The sequence below is a fragment of the Perna viridis genome, chromosome 9 (genome assembly GCF_037379345.1).
Source record: "Perna viridis isolate PV_CMFRI_1.1 ecotype Kerala chromosome 9, ASM3737934v1, whole genome shotgun sequence".
In the NCBI taxonomy this organism is placed as follows: domain Eukaryota; kingdom Metazoa; phylum Mollusca; class Bivalvia; order Mytilida; family Mytilidae; genus Perna; species Perna viridis.
In genome coordinates, this window is record NC_142453.1 from 33839093 (window position 1) to 33859380 (window position 20288).

At 29.8% G+C, this 20288-nt stretch overlaps 1 protein-coding gene across 3 annotated transcripts in view; it reads left to right on the plus strand.

Annotated features, from left to right (window-relative positions):
* Window positions 1-18546, plus strand: part of LOC148607920 (TWiK family of potassium channels protein 18-like) — a 31951-nt gene extending 13405 nt beyond the window's left edge. Inside the window, exons 2-3 of one of the 3 annotated variants that reach the window (XM_088545967.1) lie at window positions 7277-8548; window positions 17715-18546. In XM_088545967.1, coding sequence (XP_088402093.1) covers window positions 7744-8548; window positions 17715-18340 — 1431 coding nt within the window. In that variant the 5' untranslated portion in view covers window positions 7277-7743 and the 3' untranslated portion in view covers window positions 18341-18546. The remainder of the gene's footprint in view (window positions 1-7276; window positions 8549-17714) is intronic. The other 2 variants (XM_088545968.1, XM_088545969.1) reach the window with 2 other exon arrangements.
* Window positions 18547-20288: the final 1742 nt, after the last annotated feature.

The following is a 20288-nucleotide window of genomic DNA, read 5'->3' on the forward strand; positions in this document are numbered from 1 at the left end:
TATTTATTTTTCAATTTGATGATTTTCGTTACACTTTGTTTTGCATCTGAATTAACTATGTGTAGATATATTAATACAAATAATCTCATTTATCTAATTAAGAAGTAATGAATATGCATATGCAATTTAGTGAGAGATATCTATTCGAATTGGCCAAAGGTATAGCAATTGTTTAACTCTAATATAAATACATTTTTGTCAAGTTTAAAAACAAATTCGCGGATGTGAAACATAAAAAATGCATCTTTTTGGTCTTGAAACTACCATGTAAATAATAGATACTAGTAGCGATAAAAAGTAATTTTAGAATAATTGGCAGAGAGCGGAAAACACTTTATATTGCACCATTTCAAATATGAAGTTTAAATTTATATCTATTGTAGTCCAAATCTAATAGATTTGTTAAAGGATATACTTTGTCCAAAATCATGCATAAGGATATCTTGAATATACAAGACTTAGTCTTAATAGGTGTTGTTACAATTATATGCTGGAAACAATATTCACACATCTAGAGACAATGATAACATTATGTTTTTCTCTTCATGAAATATCTTCTATATTTCATTGTACAATATGCTTATAAATGTTGCCCAGAAATTACTGAAACAATCATTTAAATGAAAGTAACAAAGTAAGATTTCACCATGAGGTAAATTGAGAATAGCAATTATTGTCTAATCAATGATCGCTAATAGGCTAAAACGCGAGACTACTTACTCTTCAAATAAGTCTAAAATTTCATCTCCTCATTTATTCTTCTATTGTCAATTCGCTCTCAATAATCATTTCATATCAGTTGGTGGTATATTGAGCATATCGTATTGTAAGGAAATTTACATTGATTAATGCGACAGTTTCCATGATTGATTCATAACTTTAAATATTCTCATGAACTAAATATTGTTCTATAAGAAAAGCGTAAGTCAAGACGATATATTCCGTTGGTGGGCTTTCATTGAACATAGATAATCGTTAAATCGGAAATTAAATCGAATACTAATTAAAGCTATTGTTTGGCAATTTATTCTAAAATTCAATATATCTCCTTGAAATCGACGTGATTACATCCAGCTATTGGAAAATGTGTTTGATCTCAAAGTAGTACTGTGATTAAACAGTACCAATTGAGTAAATATCAAGTTTGCAAGCAGACTAGATTCATCACAGAACCAAACCCAAAATATGTCAAGTTGATAACCTGTTTTAAAAAGGGAAACCTACAATGAAGCTTCGTAAGGCCATAAAATTTGCCCTTGTGAAATTTGAGGTTTTTAGTATAAAAGTACGGCCTGGCAACTGATAAAAATACGTATGTTAAACCCGCGGTAACTGTTACGTAAAATACACTTGTGTGTATCCATATGGCAATGTCTCAGTCTTTTTTTCAGAAATTGTACTTGTTAAAATAATTATACAGTGGATTAGTATTTTTAAACAGCCACTGTGTTACTACATGCAAAAACGGTTGTTGATATTTTCAAGCATTAGCACAAATTATTTGGCTGACATCTTCTGCAAAATCTTAACACTCATTTTATACTTATCGAATAAGTGACACACAGTATTAATGATTTAAATCGCAAAAATTGTATGTGTCTCTTATCTGATTCAGCTAAACAACTTTATATAATTACTATTGATTATCTGTTTGACCAACTTCATAGCTTTTTTTTTTTTTTTTTTTTTTTTTTTTTTGTTTTGTTCAAAGCCAAGAAAAGCTTCTACATTAACACTCAGTGTGAAATCTTACGAGACTTTTAAACTAGTTATGTACTTTCTATGTTGGAACCGTTTATTTTACTTGAACGCATTGTTCCGTATTATTATCATAAAACACTTCTCTGCAGATAAATACAGTATAGCAAGACAAAGCACGTTTTGGAACTTCTATTTTCTCAAATCTAAGGATGATGAAAATTAATACAGCACCACACAGCATGTGAAAGCATGAAAGTGTTGATATGGTTTTGAAGACGTAAAGTCGAAATATTTTTTTTTCATAATTGAAAGTGATGTTTATAAGGAAAGTGTGCAATTTTTAGCTGATTAGTTCAGAGGCTATTTTGAATGTTTTAAAATTATAAAACGAACTTTCAGAAAGTCACAGTTATGATTAAAACACCTGATACCTTCTTGATCAATGAAATACCCAATCAGTATTTGATTTTAGCCTAGGTCCTTCCACACTTCGAGGTTACAGACCACCAATTCAACCAATGAGCATTTTGAACGTACGCAAAAATAGTCCTACACAGAAATTACCCCCTGTTCCTCATAGTGCTGTGAAAAAAAAAGTTCACATTTTATTTTGGCAATTTAAACAGTTTCTGAAAAGAAAACATTTCTGTACATTATATAGGTGCATTTTGCTTCTTGTGATGTGAAGCCTAATCTCCATAATGATTTCTAAATACACCCCTATCTTGTGAAAACACTGGGATTTCCCATGCTATTTATGGACCTTCACTTCCGTTGACCAGTACTGCACTGCAAGTCTGCCAACCCCACATGCCATTCTGAGGATTGTGAGCTGACATATGTAGAATATATATAGTCCTCTCTAGGTTAAAGAAAAGCCATTGAATATAGTGAAATTAACATAGAAACATAGTGGAATTAGTGGTTTCTAGCCTTCGACAGAACTTATTTATGTGTATTATTTTCTAAAGATACATATGCTCTACTATTTTGGATGTCAGAACTCGGACATGTGTATTACCTTCAGTGTGACACTTATGTAGATGTATATTTAATTTTCGCCGCTGTAAAACTGTACAAAATAATTAAAGGAACCTATAAACTAAATATGAACTTCCTTACTAAGGAGTATTCTGCTTAATAATCTAGAATGTTTGATTCCAAGGATTGGACATTAGTATTCAATACATAAAAAAAACGAAAAGTAGTGGCTATAAACATGACATACTAAGCCTGTCGTAGAGTTAAACAAAACGGTTCCTGTATATATTATATTCATTGATCAATTTGTTTCTCTATTGAGGAGTGATATACAATCTATATTTTGTATTCATAATTCCCCGTATTTTGTCCTTTGGGATATCAATGCTTACGCAACATTACTATATGACATCTCTACTTACTAAATCATTAACAAGATAATTTGTAAATTGTCCATTCGGTAATTTGTGTCTCGACGATATGATGAATGATAAAACTGTATACATTCTGTCTATAGCTGTTTACTGTTCCACGCATATTTCTATAGTGAATAGGACTAAATGATAGTTTTTTTTTATTCATAGGTCTTGTTAGTTTCGTCATGTGACTAACAAAACTCTTAACCTCCATTATAATATGGGAAATGTGTTTTCTGTTCGAAAGTTTAATTTGATTATCGCTTAAAAATGAATACCTTACGAAAATCTATTTCTACATGCTTAAAATAAAAAAAGGTATGTGACAAAACAAAATACGTTTAGTTTCATCATTTATAGTATTGGAGCTAAAAATTAAATTCAAAATGATTTTTAATTAATAAATCACCCACTGCATGATTCTTAGATGGACTACTACTTAATAACAAATTTTGAGCGAGCAATAAAAATCAATATCACTTTGAATGGACATCGAAAATTACACCGACGTTTGTTTACCTTTGAGAAAGAGAATATGAAATAGACGTAAATGTTTTTAGTTTACTTTTACTACATCCCATTGACTCTTATATGTACACAACTGACAGTCACATGTTGTGTTTATATGTTACTCAAGAAATGATATATAAAACATGTTTTTTTCGGAACAAAAACGTCGATACTCTCATCTCAGATGATTATATTTTCAATGAAATATATGATAATCGATTTTTAGTTTATATTTGAATTTGTTAGGGAAATTTTGGAGATTTTTTTATTGTGTTGGTTTTGGTTTTTATTCTTTGTTTATTTATTTTTGTTTTTGTTCTTGTTTTTTTTTGGATTGTTTTGTTTTTGTATTTGTTTTTGTTTTTTGTTTTTGTTTTTTTTTGTTTGCTTGTTTGTTTGGTTTTTTTTTAGTTTGTCTGTTTCAATATTAGTCAACCAAATCTGAAAAAAACAAATTACTGTAATATCAAGGAACTGCTATATATCAATGTACATGTTTTAAATAAAACTAATCATTTGTCATATCCGAAAGAAAATTGGTTTAGATTATAAATCAGTATCAGTTTAAGTTCTTACGTCGAGGAAACGATAATTTGTAATAAATGATAGCTGTTGTTTTCATTACTGATGTTCTGATGAATAGGCACAAATTTTCATTCAGATTTGGCGTTAGCAGATATCTTATATAATGCAAGACGGAAGATACTCATTAATGTAAATATCAATTTCCTAGATTATTACTTCGGTGTACATAATGCAATAATCTAGCTTCGCTTCTAAGAATAACAATTCGAACTAAGTAACCCAAGTGCATAGCCATATTATGACATAATGTCAAATCAAAAGTAAATAAGAATAACAACAGTTTAATGTGATCTTGATTTTATTACCTTAGAACCACTGATCACTTGGTAAGGGACCCTTTGAATTCTTTCCGGATCTACTTTAATCAAGGAATAAAGCACACTTTTAACATGTTTAGCTTTTTTAATAAACTATCACGTGTGCAGTTATAGCATCTCTTTTGTACTGTCTAGGTAATGCCACACAAACCAAAATTATTGTTCTTAGAACATTAATAATGAGATTGCTAAGGCGGCGAGCAATTTATTGTTGCAGCTGCAATACAAGAATATGCGTAATTTTAAAAATCATCTTCAAAAGTTTGATTCAGCCAATAATATATGTATGTAGAGGAAAGCCTTTTTTCAACGCTCCCTATCTTAGCTTTTTTTCCTTTTTCCCTACACAACAGATACAATGGTTTTACAATTGCAAATCTCTTACGAATTTATCATCTAAGTGGTTGTCATATTACCACAAAATAAAAGCAACAATCAGCAAACAGATTGTTGCAGCCCAATTGTAACTTGTCACTCTCGAGCTGTTGCAATTTCAATGTTGTTATTGAAAAGAAGTGCTCACTGCATTTTTGAAAATAAATATGGCTTTTTCCTTGACCCTAGTGATTGCAGCTGCCTGTAAAAAGAAAATGAAGAACAGATTTTAGCTTGCAGCTAATCTGAAGATGTTTCAAATATGTTGTGATGACATATTGCAAATCATAGAAAGTCCCCCAAAACCTGAACTTTTCTAATATCATTGTCAATATTTGACATTTTCCGCTGTACATGTTCAACTTCAAGAAAGCCTATTATTTCATTGTACAGTCTGAATAGGGCAATTACCTTGTTATCACGCACAACCACATCAGAAAACATGTTGTTCAGATTTCATCATAATTTCAATGGCATTTTACTTTTTGAATTTTGAGCACATAGTGTTCCGAATAAATATGCCGTCTGGAAGGCAATTTTTATTTTGCTTGGTCGCCTCCTTAAGTGATTGGTTGGCTTGATTATTCTCTTGCTTTCACTTTATCAACAATAAGATGTACATATTCTACATTTAAGAGATAATATCAATTTCTAAGTATGTCCTGTTATTGAATTAACGGTAATGGCTCTGCCATCCCTGCGTTTTATATTTAAAATAATCAAATTTGGTTGATAGTATTATTATAGTATAATTATATAATTTCATATAACAATGACTTCTTTACCCAGACAACGACCTTTCATGACCTTATGTACCTCACAATATTAAGAAACTGTCCATGTAGAAACCAGGCAGATCATATGATATGGGTTGCACAGAGTAAATTTCATCCTACCATTTTTTAATTATCCCAATGCAATGTTTAAATAATTATGATGACAGAAAGAATACAGATGAACTCAGAATACACGTACACAGGTCCTTAACAAATTTACTGAATTATGACGAACAGATCAAAGAGGCATTCCCCTTTATTGTGAATGTTGTAGTGCATTATATTTCAAATACTTCATTCTGATAACTTCAGAAATTTATAAAACAATATCTATTTTGGAGAAATTATGAATTTGAGACCTGAAATAGCTGAATGTTTTGTTTAAAACATTTTGTATATGTCACCCACTGTCTTGGTTTCATTCCATTTACACCCTCGTAAACATCGTCTGAATTGTTGTTACTAGTTTATTCATATTTTCTAAACACATTTTTTAATCAATGTATTAATCTGGTCAATGAATAAACACGATAATGTATAATATTTATTTTCAATTTGAATATTACGGAGGTAACCAATGTCAATAGTGTACGATGTCAGTTTTGATAACTTTAGATTTTATGACCGTATTGAAACAAAAACAGATCACAATTTTCACTAGTCACAAATCTTTTTTTTTAAGTGAAGATTAAAAGAGTATTATCAGTGATCATTTCTTGTAATGTTATTTATTGTTATTTTAAAAGGTAAGATATAGTTCAGAAGCTATAGGCAAAGTATGTCAATCTTTATAAGTTCACTTTACTTTTATTGAAAATATTCTTTCTTTGTTATGAAACAAAACACCGTATAAAGCTCACGATATCTGATTTTTGCTTTCCTATTGTCAATTTCCCTTTTCCTAGAAGAAATGCTTAAACACCTACTGTCCATGAAGTATACTTTCCACAGTTGATTGGTTGCCGTGGTGACTTTTATTTGTACACGGACTTCCTTTACAAAGCGATGATATTGTCAAATAAGCTTCTAACGCCTTTGTTGATATGATCACTAGAGACCCTTAATTCAGGTCGTGACCACAATTTTCTCTCTCTCAGAAGAGACACCAAGTCATTATTCTTACAGTATTTTGCTATGCAACGAATGCCACTGGAGGGCATGACATGCTAGTCCTCTGGAGATCCTGAAGGTTTAGTGTCACATTTTATTGCACGTGGTTGAGTTTTATGCCTGATATATTAAGTTTCCTTATCTTCAGTATTAATATATATAATTGTATTCTATTTCGTGCATGTAGATTGTTTGTATTTTCTGTTATCACACTTTTGTAATGTACTATGGATTATAACTTCTGCTATTCTAATTTTCTCCATTATTTGTATATATTGACATTGATTAGATATGTGGCTGAAATTGATTTTAAAAAATGAAATATTATTTACACCACATGACTTATTAACTTTTCTTATGAATGTATTAGGTATCGTTTGTTTGATTTTTGTCCATTATACATGTATTGAGTCTCTATGATTTCAAAACAAATATATAACGTATTTTGCGAACGTGTGAAATAACGTCCACATCCCGAATGCTGATATTTTATTACTTTTTATAGGTAATTGCGTGCCTTCACATGCAGTTCAATACCAAATTACAATTTTCATTGTAGTATATCCAAGTTTAATCGGCCAACTTTTGTTGCTGAACAAAGATTTATCAGCCAATAATCGCTTCTGACTGTGACAACGCCGGCGACAGATTTCTTATATAATTCAGTTTAGTAGATACTTATCATATATAATAATAAATTGCAATGATCTGAGGATGAACTAAAGTGTCAAGATGGTATTATTAATACACGTTCATATTGATCTCTATTTCATTTGTATGAAAGTTACGACTTCAGCATTGTATGGAAGATTTGAAATTGTACAGCCGTGAAAGTAAGTTGTCCGTTCATTGCATCACTGAAGAAACTATACTTAACTAACGGAATAACCAACTACTGACAATATTATAAGAAAGGATTTTATACTAAGCATTTATTCATTTCAGTAAACAAATAAAGAAGATTGTATAGATATGGAACCAGATGTTCACGAAGATAAAACTCCCGATAGTGACCCAGGTCTTACAAAACTGTTCGACGAGATTAATTGTAATAATAATGAGATAAGTTCAGACGGAAACGATGTAAATGTTGACAATAATGATGTGAACAAAGTAGATGAAGGAAATTCTGACGAAACAGACAAGTTACTTACTAATCTTGACGATGTTAGTATAGAGGTTATAATCGGTGATGATAATATTATTGTCGACAATGATATGGAGAGTAAGTTTGAGTTTAACAAAGAGAACGACATGTTTGATCAAGTTGAAATCCGAGAAAAACGAACTAAGAAAAAATGCTGTGGATGTTGTGTTTGTATATGCTGTCGTAAAACTACAACTAAAAAGAAAGTACAAAAGAGGTCAAACGATAAGTACTATAAAACACGCTGTGAAAGATGTAAAATATGCTGCAAACGTTTCTTAGCCTTTCTATTTTCTCGTGTTGGAATGTGTTCTTTGGTTGTTGCATATGCTATACTTGGTGGCTTTATATTCAAAGAAATCGAGGCTCCTGAGGAGAAAACTATACGCCACGAGGTACAAAAAAACCGTAAACATAAAGTTGAAAGACTCTGGAATGTTACATACTTTTATAACGTGTTAAGTCGACAGAACTGGTCTAAAGATGCCGAAGCCATATTTTTAGAATTTCAAACAGAAATATACATTGCTACAAAAGAAAAAGGCTGGGATGGGCACAAGGAAGATGGTGAACTCCAGTGGACCTTTTCCAGCTCACTTCTCTACTCGATTACTGTTATTACGACCATAGGTTAGTGTTATGCTCTTTGGTATTTAAATGTGTCGATATAGTTAACTTAATTATCAATTAATGAAGTATCATGGTTGTCGACAATGTTTGACTTGATTGAATACATTGATTCCTTGTCATGATTATTATTGATAAAAAGCTAACTTGCTTAATTGTTCAAATTTTAAATGAAGCAATGATATAGCGTAACTATTATTCCTTCAGATATGACTAAATACTAAATAAATTGAATAACTGAAATATTCATACAAATGTATTTATATCATTCCAATACCAATAATAAGAGTCTTAAAATTCCTTTCTGTTTGAATCATCATGTAATTCGGAAAATACTTGTAAATCTGTAATTCAAGATTTCATGACACATCGGTATTTTTGTTTTGTCAATACTCATAATGCAAAATATAAAATATATAAAAAAAAACGTTTACTTTTCATACAGATTGTACGATCAATCGTTTTCTTATTTAAGATTCTATTACTTTGATATGCACATTAATCAATAGCGATTAGGTTTCTACATTTCAGAAAGAATAATGTAATTTATAATTTTCCAGTTAGAGTATACGTCATACTTTTAAAGTGCATGGTAAATAAGTTTCCAGTTAAGCTTGTGTAATTCAATTTTTCTATTCCATTTGGGAAATGAAGACTTCAAAGTCGTTATGTCGTACATATAAATTATTCAGTTGTATCCTATTGTGTTTTACCCAAGGCTTTTATCAACAGTTATTAGTTATGCCGGATTAAGCTATCCTAAAGTGTACATGCTATGTAAACGAGATAAGTGCACTCGGTTTGTTTATCAGAGAAGCGTGCATATAGTCTTATCATCGCTTTGCTTCTAATGGCAGATTCGTTTAAAACTTTCATTCTGCATTTATAAGAACAATATCTCGCGAGATCTCACACTTAAAAAACACGATCATCAGAAATTGTAAATGCATGACTGGTTTTATCACATATATACTCGAAACAAACCTAAAAAAAGACATTTGGAGATTTATAAAATCTGATAATTTATTCAACGCGTAGATTTTACTTTAATAATGAAAGTGCACATGTAATACATGTAAGAGTAATCACGGGAACCAAGGTTATAGCGGTAACCAAAAGAATGTATGGTTTTTATACCTAAAAATTATACAAAGCCTGCAATGTGTGATTTATCTACAGCATTTGCAGAAACTTGTTGTGGTGAAAATAACGCTGTTTTCGTTTGATTTTAACATCAAATAAGTACAGGCAAACTGTTTGCAAAGTTTTGTACATTGTTGTACATTTTATACAGTCAGTGACGAACCCATTATATGCAGCTTAACTATGGAAACAAAAATTGCAGGGATTATTTAACGGATCTATTATATACGTGACAGCGTGCTATCAAATATTAAATAACAAATAAAGTATCTTCTACATAATATAAAAAAGTATTAAACAAATCATCGATGTTTTAGAGAAAAGTTCGAAAATATAATATCCTTAATTCGTATATAATGTTTTTTTCAATTTTTGAAATGTGAACAAATCAATTTTGTTATATCAAACATCTTTAGTTTCGAGATATAATGATTTGATTAGCTCAAAAAATTAATGACGGTATCATATAAAGCCTTAGCGTGATACAATGAAGTAATCATTTATGCGTATTCGAACGAAGTGTAAATTTTATGTCTGTTTTTTGTATGTATAATTTTCCCTATTAAAAATTTCTTAACATGCTGTCATAAGAAATGTAAATTCATTTATAAGATCTTGTAAAAACATAAAACCACTTCAATAAGAATAATACGTCAAAAATGTAACCTAGTTTTGATTTCAGGTATACAAACTTGTACATTTACCACATATAATCGATTCCCAAATTTCAGATAACGTGCATGGTACATGTACAAGATGTTAAAAGAGCAAAATTAAATTCATTTGAACATTGAATTTACAATCGTTTACCTCTTCAAAACACTTTTTATTTTTTTATTGAAATATGTTATTATAACAAAAGATGGTACACGGATTTTATGCCGTACTAAACTTCTTTCAAATTAACTTTTGCCAACTGCTATATTTTGCTGTATGTTTCATTGGAATCTTATTATTTTCATCTTGAACTTGACTCATTCTGAATTGGTGTTGTCGTTGTAGCAGTTTTTTAATTGTATTTAATTCCTTTCAATTTTCCATTAATTATTGTTCCCATCTTCTGTATTGTTTTGATTACTTATATTACAAATTTTGACCGGTGGCAATGTTAAGAGGCCCCTTTATACTGTACATATAATATACCGGAAATAATTAACTGCAATGGACGCAAGAGGTTAAGCGCATGCACAATTACACCTAGTTTAACTACCATATTCATCGGAAATACCTGTACCAATTCAGTACAATTGCTGAAGATTCCAACTTTCTGGTTTTACATTGATTTTGCCATTTATCATACGGACTTGACTTTTTAACCATTGCCTGGAGATAATGAATTTCGTAATTGTGTCATAAATATCCATTTTGGAGCACGGTACTGACGCCACAAGTTCTATTTTCAACATTATGAACTCGTTGATTATTTTTGGTGGTGCTATTCCCAACCGTCACCATATGATCAGTTGTTTCTGTTCTCCATGGTTAGGAAAATGTCCTCGATTATAGATTCCCTATTCAGTGTACCTTGGATTTATTTGTCATATTGTCTAGGCCTTTCAGAGTTGGCTAACACTATAACATTTAACATTTCTTAAACACGTTATGGTGACCCCTAAAGGTATTTACTTGTTTTTTTTATCAAAGTTATACAATTAGGCATCAGTTGCGTTCCAAATTATCCTCTTGTTTTTCCAATATCATTCTCTCCTTTTTTGCTTTTTTCCTGTTAACGTTAACCGTCTAAACTACTAAAAATAACATTGGCTACGATTAAACATACAAAATAACATTGTCATTATCCAGAATAGTCAAAATAGATTTTTAACTTTATATCTAGTTGCTCATTTCTTGACACTTATATTGGATTCATACAAATGCTGTTTATTTTTTTTATCATTCTTAAAATTATATCTTTTTCTATTTTTATTTTTATTCATGGAATTTTTGTTACCTTATCTTTGGGCTGTTAGTTCTGATGAAAATGACATTCCTTGAACACATTTTAATAATTGAAAACCTAAAATGATTGTTTCTATTGTCGGCTTGTTTGAAAAAAATCTTAAAACAGTCTTCTAAACTTTTGCTATGTAACCGATACAAAAACCAGTAGTACTACAGAATTTGTCATAATGTAGTAAACAAGTTAGTCCTTCTGAAAAATTCTAAGAAAAGGAATCGTGAATATTTTCGTTTAATTCATTAAAACATGGGAATAGTGTGCTTTATGGGGGGTTGTTTTGTTTTCTCTTTGTTTTTTTTTTGTTTTGTTTTGTTTGTTTGTTTGCTATTGTGGCTGGTTATTTGTTTGTTTCCTTTTGTTTTGTTTTGCTTTTTTTTTTTTATTTTGTTTGGTATCTTTTTTCTCTCGTATACAAAGCATCTGTTTTATGTATGATAACAATGCATGAAACATGGTCACAGTTTTTGATGTCGACTCCCTAATAATGTAAGGTTCAACGTATGAGGAACAACTTAACAATTCCGGTTTGGAATGCCATTCTCTAATTGTTTGTTTGTTTGTGTTTTTTTTTTTTTTTTGTTTTGTTTTTGGTTTTTTTTTATGATATACTTTTTCTGCTTTGTGTCATTTTGTGTTTTGTCTTTTTTTATTCTCATTTATATTTTGTTTGTCATTCAGATGAAATGAGGCACCGACCTTCAACAGAGAAACACGTGATGACACTATCAAGGATACATGTGCATACATTTGTTTTGTAAAACAAAACTTTTGTTGAAATGTGATACATCTTTTATTTTGTAAAGTTTTCTAATTTTCATCACAAACAATGAGTTCGATAATTCAATTGCCAGCCTTTAATTAAAGTCCAATATAGTAGTGGGAATATCAATTACGAGCTTAATATCTGTAAATGATTTATACCGAAACAGCAATAACGTTAAATGATGGAGGTGATAAAGTGAATGTGTCAAGGAACGGAGTAGTATGAACAATTAAACAATTGAATGCATGTGTCATTTCCATTTTTACCATGACATTGAAAGCTTTTTTTTTCATATAATTCGTACCTTTCTAGTTAAGGATGTTTGCAGCTCAATGCCAATGTCTTTATAAAAGTTTGGAATATACTTGTAGATAATTGTCTTGGGAACAAAAATACCAAATGATTTTTTCTTGACCATACATACACTCTTTTAAAACGTCTTTAAACTATAAAAAAAAACAAGGGTTTTAAATTATTTTTTCACATGAATCAAAACGGTGTATATAATGAGAAAAAAGTAAACATAAGGCCAATGGACAAAAGATTTTAAGCATATAGTGTGGTAAAACCCGACGATTCCGAAAATCTGATAAAAGTTCCAGAATGAGTTCAGCGGACTTTGTCAACTGTGATAAAAAATCTTGATTATTAAAGTATCATCGATTGATGTATCCTTACAAGCAGAAACGAATACATCTATCCGACCTATGAGATCAGTCTATGCACTCATTTATATTGCTCTTTTGTTCATTATCTTCTTGGTAACTGCAACCTATTTTTTAAATAATTGTTTGTCCTTCGCCTTCATTTTGAATATGTAATTACCATTATATGTAGTTTGTTGACTTGCTCTTTTGTTCATTATCTTTTTGGTAACTGCAACCTATCTTTTTAATAATTATTTGTCCTTCCCCTTCATTTTGAATATGTAACTACCATTATATGTAGTTTGTTGACTTGCTCTTTTGTTCATTATCTTTTTGGTAACTGCAACCTATCTTTTTAATAATTATTTGTCCTTCCCCTTCATTTTGAATATGTAATTACCATTATATGTAGTTTGTTGACTTGCTCTTTTGTTCATTATCTTTTTGGTAACTGCAACCTATCTTTTTAATAATTATTTGTCCTTCGCCTTCATTTTGAATATGTAATTACCATTATATGTAGTTTGTTGTCTTAGTTGTTGCTCTAACAAGTGTGTTGTATGGGTCGTGCATTTTTCGCGAACAGATATGTCAACTGTTGCCATAATCTTGTACATTTCCAATGTAGATTTGTATTATCTAGAAAATGCAAACCCGATCCGCTCAAAACATACGCGTTGGTGTTAAATGTACATGTGCAACGAATAGCAGGACTAAAAGATTGAAGTTTATGTGAATTTATACTGCAGAGAAATCTAATATAATCCCATCCATTAGTTCAATTTACATAATCAGGTGTTATAATTTTTAACATGAAAAACCAAATGGGATTAAGGCCGTTTTTTTAAGGGAAAATAAATCAATAAACGATTCTTTTATTACCTTTAAAAAGCTTGACGTATTTTTCTTCTTACGCAATGAAGACTTATCTCAAGAAAAAAGTTTGTTTCCCAATTGTTTAAGCCTTAAACTATAAATCAATTCTTTTCTTTAGCATTTTGTAAAGAGATGAGTGAACTCACAATTGAATTTCATCTTCATCTGATTAATTAATCACGTTTTTCCATATCCCCACGTGCTTTGGTGTATATAAAGCATTTAAAGATTTTTTTCACCATTTTTAACGTTTGTCAAAATAGTTTAACGATGAATTATAATTTTACTCTACTCTACGTTTGGTCACTCGACTGATATGGCTACATAGGTGTTAACAACAAATACAAAATCGTTAAGTGTATATACTCCTGATAACATAGAAAATAACTTAAATTAACATGTAAAATGGTTTTCAATTATTTTATTCAAAACTTTTTACAATAGTTTTCAATTATATTTCATGAAGCGGTTTATAAAAAATGTAACTTGTTCAAAAATTAAAAACTTCCTCTTCATATAATTCATAATGTGTGACAGTCCAGAAATTAAGTATTGATTCGTAACCAAAACGTAGTATTATTTGGGATTATTTGAATCGCGGCAAAAAACGGCATTAATGACGTATAGTATTATGTTATGTTATAAAAAAACATCCGATATTGCTCAAAAAGATCCAACCAATCAGATTGTTGCAAAATAAATTTATTTATTTTTGAGGGATTTATGTTACTAATATATGATTTATATGGTTTTCAAGCGCAATAAAATTTAGATATTACATTTAAAGTATATAAACTGTCCACAGCATATATTCAATTTTAATTAACTTAAAGAGATTTTGTTCACCAATAAAAACATGATAAACCTTCCATTCTATAGAGGTCACTATGTCTATATGAAAAGAACTAACGGGGTTATATAGATACCATGCATTCTTTAACTAATTCATTTGATGTTGAACTAGTTCCTTATCCATCATTATTTCATATTTCTAATAGATATCCAACTTTCGAATTATTTTTAACTCTGCCATTCAACTCTGAATTACTGTTTAACGAACAGTTTTACTTTAACAAATCTACACAATATCCATCTGGAAGTGTCTACAGCAACAAATACTTATGTTCATAGTCGGCATTAACTTCTTCTATCTGATATTAAAATCAATACTATAAATTCGGAATCAGCTGTGGAGCAATTCGATACTTTTCCTAATATTATTTAAGATAGATTCCGTAAAAATGCAAAGACATATTGCATGAGTTAATTCTTCAAGCTTTTCTATTACAATATATAAGCAGGCAATTACATTTGCTACTTTGAATGTATCATTTTAGTTACTTTAGTTACTTTAGGCTCTTTGTTGTGTTTGTTTTCCATGTCTGGTCTTTGTTCCTGGATTATATTCTTTTGATTTCCGCTAGAAACTTAGTTCCCTTGACTACTCTTACTATATACAAATCACTTCTTATCTTTCAAACATATTTTTAAGATAACAGTATTGCGAGAGCGTCTATTAAAATACCAGGCAGTGGGTGGCACATGCCAAATTTAGAATTTAAAATTAAAAAAAACACCCGTTTCATATCGCAAATGCATCCTTTCTCAAAGTTGAATATTGGTTTTTGATGAAATGCAATGGTTAAAGAGAGATACATTACATAGAAATCATTGAAGAAGGCAGATAACTCTTTCATTTTGTGCAAAATTTGAATGCTTTTTTATGACTTTTTAATCATTTTCTGAGCCATCTATTGTCGAATAAAAAGTTATTTGTGTACTATTTGACATACATATTATATGAATATTACATTGAAATAAAACATTCCGTGGAATAAACATTTCCATGTGCCATCCATATTAAATGAACTGCCTTGTTTCGACATGGAAAGTCTCTTAAGTACAAATTCAACTATATCATATCATGCATATTTTTTCTCTTCAACGTGATATTTTTTTTGTGCAGCAAATGTAGACGCAGTAGCATAATACTTATCGATATGTACTGAGGGTTTATACAAAGAATTACTAGTTAACGTGGAATAGTATTAAAATTGTGATGATCATTCAAGTGTAAAATGTTACAGCAGGCCAACCTTTTTCTAACGATTTGTTTTTGTCACAAAGTTCATAGGTAATATACTCACAAGAGACATATTTCAAAAACTAGTCCTAATCTGTTCAATAAAACATAATTTACTACCTGCCAATAAAGCTTAATTTATTAATAATCTATTTACTGAATAGCAAATTTGCAATTATGAAGTTATTTTATCACTACAGTTCAATTACATGGTCAGGAATTTCTATAAAATCTAAATTTCTGCAAACTATTTATAGTGAATATGGCAATAACGCAGAGAGATAACGGTGATTAAATAAATGCGTGAAACGAAATGAGGAATGTAAATCATTCTTAAATTGAATTTACTCGTCGATGAGGCATGTCAAGATCCAGTGTCTTAATATCTTTTAACATGTATTACTTATTCATTTGTAGATATGGAAAATATATATAACGTGATTCAATTTTTAATAGCAATAACTTGAAATTTGATGGCATCTGCTTTAAGCATACAAAGGTTAATTTAATTAGAGGATATGTTGTGTTTTTTTTATATAAATTCGTTTAGAGGTGATCTTATTTTTACATTCAATTTTATTTCTGTTTATCTTTCATTCGAACGAATGTTGTCTGTTTATTAACATTATCTTTATGTTATTGTTTATCGTCTTACCAAATTAAGCGCATATTGTTTTATCACAGAAACAAGATTGATTTAAAAAAAACAGGAAATCATTTACATGCAAATTGATTTGAAATATGTATGTTTCTTAAAACAGATGAAGCAACAATATATGAATTCATTTTTAATTTATATTTTTAATTAAAGATAATGTGTGTGTTATATGGACTTAATGAACCGCACATATTAAAAATTTATAATATAGTCATAACAACTATTTTGCACTATAATTTCTTACCTTTTTTTCACATTTAAACTACAGGTAGTAATAGATTAGAACAGGAACTGTTCTTCGTGGGGAAACTTATTTTTGCGATCTCTATGGTTCTATGATTCATTCAAACCACAAATTATAGACTCCATCTTAATGTAAAGGTGTTATCAAATTATTTCGTATAATTTGACCGAATTGGCATTAGCTACATGGCTTATCCATCCGATGCAAATTTGTATTTGTAGTACATAATCAGAGATTATATCCAAGGCCTCTTGCAGAACATAATTAATCCAGATCAACCCTCTAACAATTAAATCAAGCACCACCTCATCGTTCTCTACTTGTTGGGTCTCTATACTCCGGGGAATGTCTTCCTACTCATTAGAATTGATATGTTTTTTAATGGGAAAATTGATATTTGGCACATTTATTCATTTAATAGATATATCGTGGCAACCTTGTGGATAGGATTACATTTTCGTGCGGTAAAAGGTTAAGTTTACTCAGTTTGGTTAACAGCGTTAAAATACAACATCATTATTTCTATATCTCATTTGAAAAAAAAGACATATAATGTACAAACAATTAATGTATTTGCCTACTAAACCTTTATTTATTATGAAACATAAGACAAAAAAGACTACAATTACAATAACAATTACAGTTTCCCCTGTGGACTGATTATGCTTAAATTTAGTATTTCGAATATTAAACAAAAAGACGAACATGATACAAATGTGCTAGACATTGATTTGTATAGTAACTACTTGAAATCTGTTACGTTTGAATTGATTTAATTTCAGTTTTGTATTGTAGGGTATGGCAACGTTGCTCCGAAGACAAGTCTTGGACGTTTGATTACGATTATTTATGCGATCGTTGGAATACCATTGACTTTGCTTTGCCTAGCAAATCTTGGAAGCAGCATGGGAAATTGTTTCCGGTTTTTGTATAAACATTTCTGCAAGATCGTTATATGCCTTTGCTGTCCATCACAGGCTCAGTGGTATGCAAAAAGACGATCAAAAAATCTTTCTAACATTCCTGCTGATGAACGTCCTCTCGATTCCAAACAACAGATGCGAAACAACCGATTGGGAAAAGAAGATCCGGTCCGTGTCCCAATCTTTGTCAGTTTGTTATTAATTGCTTCATATATTTTGTCCGGAGCAGTTATATTTGCTACATGGGAAGAAGACTGGAATTTGCTCATAGGATCGTACTTTTGTTTTATAACGTTGTCGACAATAGGTTTTGGGGATTTTGTGCCAGGGTCAAATAGTGGGTCGTTCGACAACCAAGAAAAAATGATCATTTGCAGCGTATATCTTATATTCGGCCTGTCAATGATAGCTATGTGTTTTAATTTAATGCAAGAGGAAGTGCGTGCTAAATTTAGATGGTTAGGACAGAAAATAGGAATAATAGAGGAGAAGGAATAGTATTGTTGTTACGTTATATATAATGTTTAATGCATCTGATTTATAAAATAAACTATGACCGCATAGTTGGCATTAATTATGAAATATTCATGCAACATTTTGAAATTAACTGGTATTCAATATTCATCATTCATGTGCAACAGTATTTACAAATTTAGAGTTAAATATTAATAAAACTTTTTTTCTGGTTTAAAGTCGTATTTAATTTATGCAATTATATTACCACATTTATCCCCCCAAAAATACCAACAATCCATCTTAACGACTACGATACATGTATAACGTGCACATGTAAATTCATTATCTATACAACTGAAAAGATATTATTGTAAATCTGTCATTTAGTTGCGGATATTAATCATATTTTTAAGCAACAAAATCCACAGGAAGATAATTAGCCGTTAATGCATTGCAGATCTAAACAAATGGCAGCGCCTGGTTTTTCTCATATTTTATTCATTGCGAAACAAACTTTAATTTTCGTACGTCTACTTTATTAAATATCTATGAAGGGTGTGAAATGAAATAAATCAAAATTTTCTCAGAAAGTACAAATGACATTTGGGTTTTAAAATTTAGTGGAGTTTTGGTTTTATTTTCATAAATATGATTATCTAAATTAATGTACATTTGTGGCTAAGTTGTTCCAAATAAAACAATAAACAATGTATGCAATGTAAATCTGAGATAAAAATAACTTACTGATATAACGGATGAGATTTTAAGAATAGAGGTTGCTTAAATATTTTCAAAATTTAATTTACAATTACTATTATGAGGTAGGGGCAATACAATTATACAACATTTAGTATTGTAAAATTCAAAAGGTTCATTAATATCTTGCCAACTCTAATACTCATCAACTATATGACTAAATATTGAAGACATACTTACGCCAACTCCCATTCTAAAAAGTGTACCATTACCGTATCCTTAAAAAAATACTCTTTGCTTAGTACATGCTGGTTTGAAATATATATATATATATATTTTAACAACAAATAATATTCATTATTATCAATAAAGCTTGTTACAGTTTACGTCAGAAGTCCAAGCACCTTCTGACGCTCCCTGTTCATAATCACTAGTTACCCAGGGTAGTAAAAAGTGTCAAAATAAAATATTTCAAACATAAATTTACTAATACATAAATACATTCAACTTAACATACAATATCACTTCTAATAGTTGTTTGATATATAATTTTTGATGAATATTAATTTTGAATTACTATTAACTGAGTTAATTGTAGTCTTCAATTCTTTAACAAAGATATCGAAAGTATTAACATGTTTGGTTCTATGTTCAGATACATAGTATGCTTTATAAATAGAAAAACCTATTATAGTTAATAAGAGATTTAACCAAAAATATGTTTCATCAAATATTTTATATCCCAAAACAAGATGTTTTAAAGTAATCTCAAAATTCATGTTACATACACGAAGAATTTCTTGTATTTTTGTCCAAAAATTATCTAAGCACGAACAGGATATAGAGTAGTGAAGATAATCTTCGTTTTCATTACCGAAATTGCACTGAATATCTTGAGTTATTTTCCACTTACATAATAGTTTTCTGTTAGGAATTATGAATTGTAGAAGTTTCCATCGAAACATCTTCAATTTGTTTTCTTGTAAATAACCAAAAATAAAATTATAAATGTTTGGCATAAAAAACACGTCTTTTATATCAAAAATTCTTAACCATTTGCTTACTCCAATAGAGGATTCAAATTTTTTAACTATAAATGATTCATACAATATCTTGTTCGAAATATTTTTTTACATTTATATCTATATTTGTCCAACAAATTTGAAATCTTTTAAAATGAACCACACTCTTTACAGAATTTTCTGATGATAAAGATTGTTTCCATTCGAAAGGTATGGCTTGAAAGTTTGAATTTCTGCTATCCAGTTAGATTTGTTTTTCAATTTACTTAAAA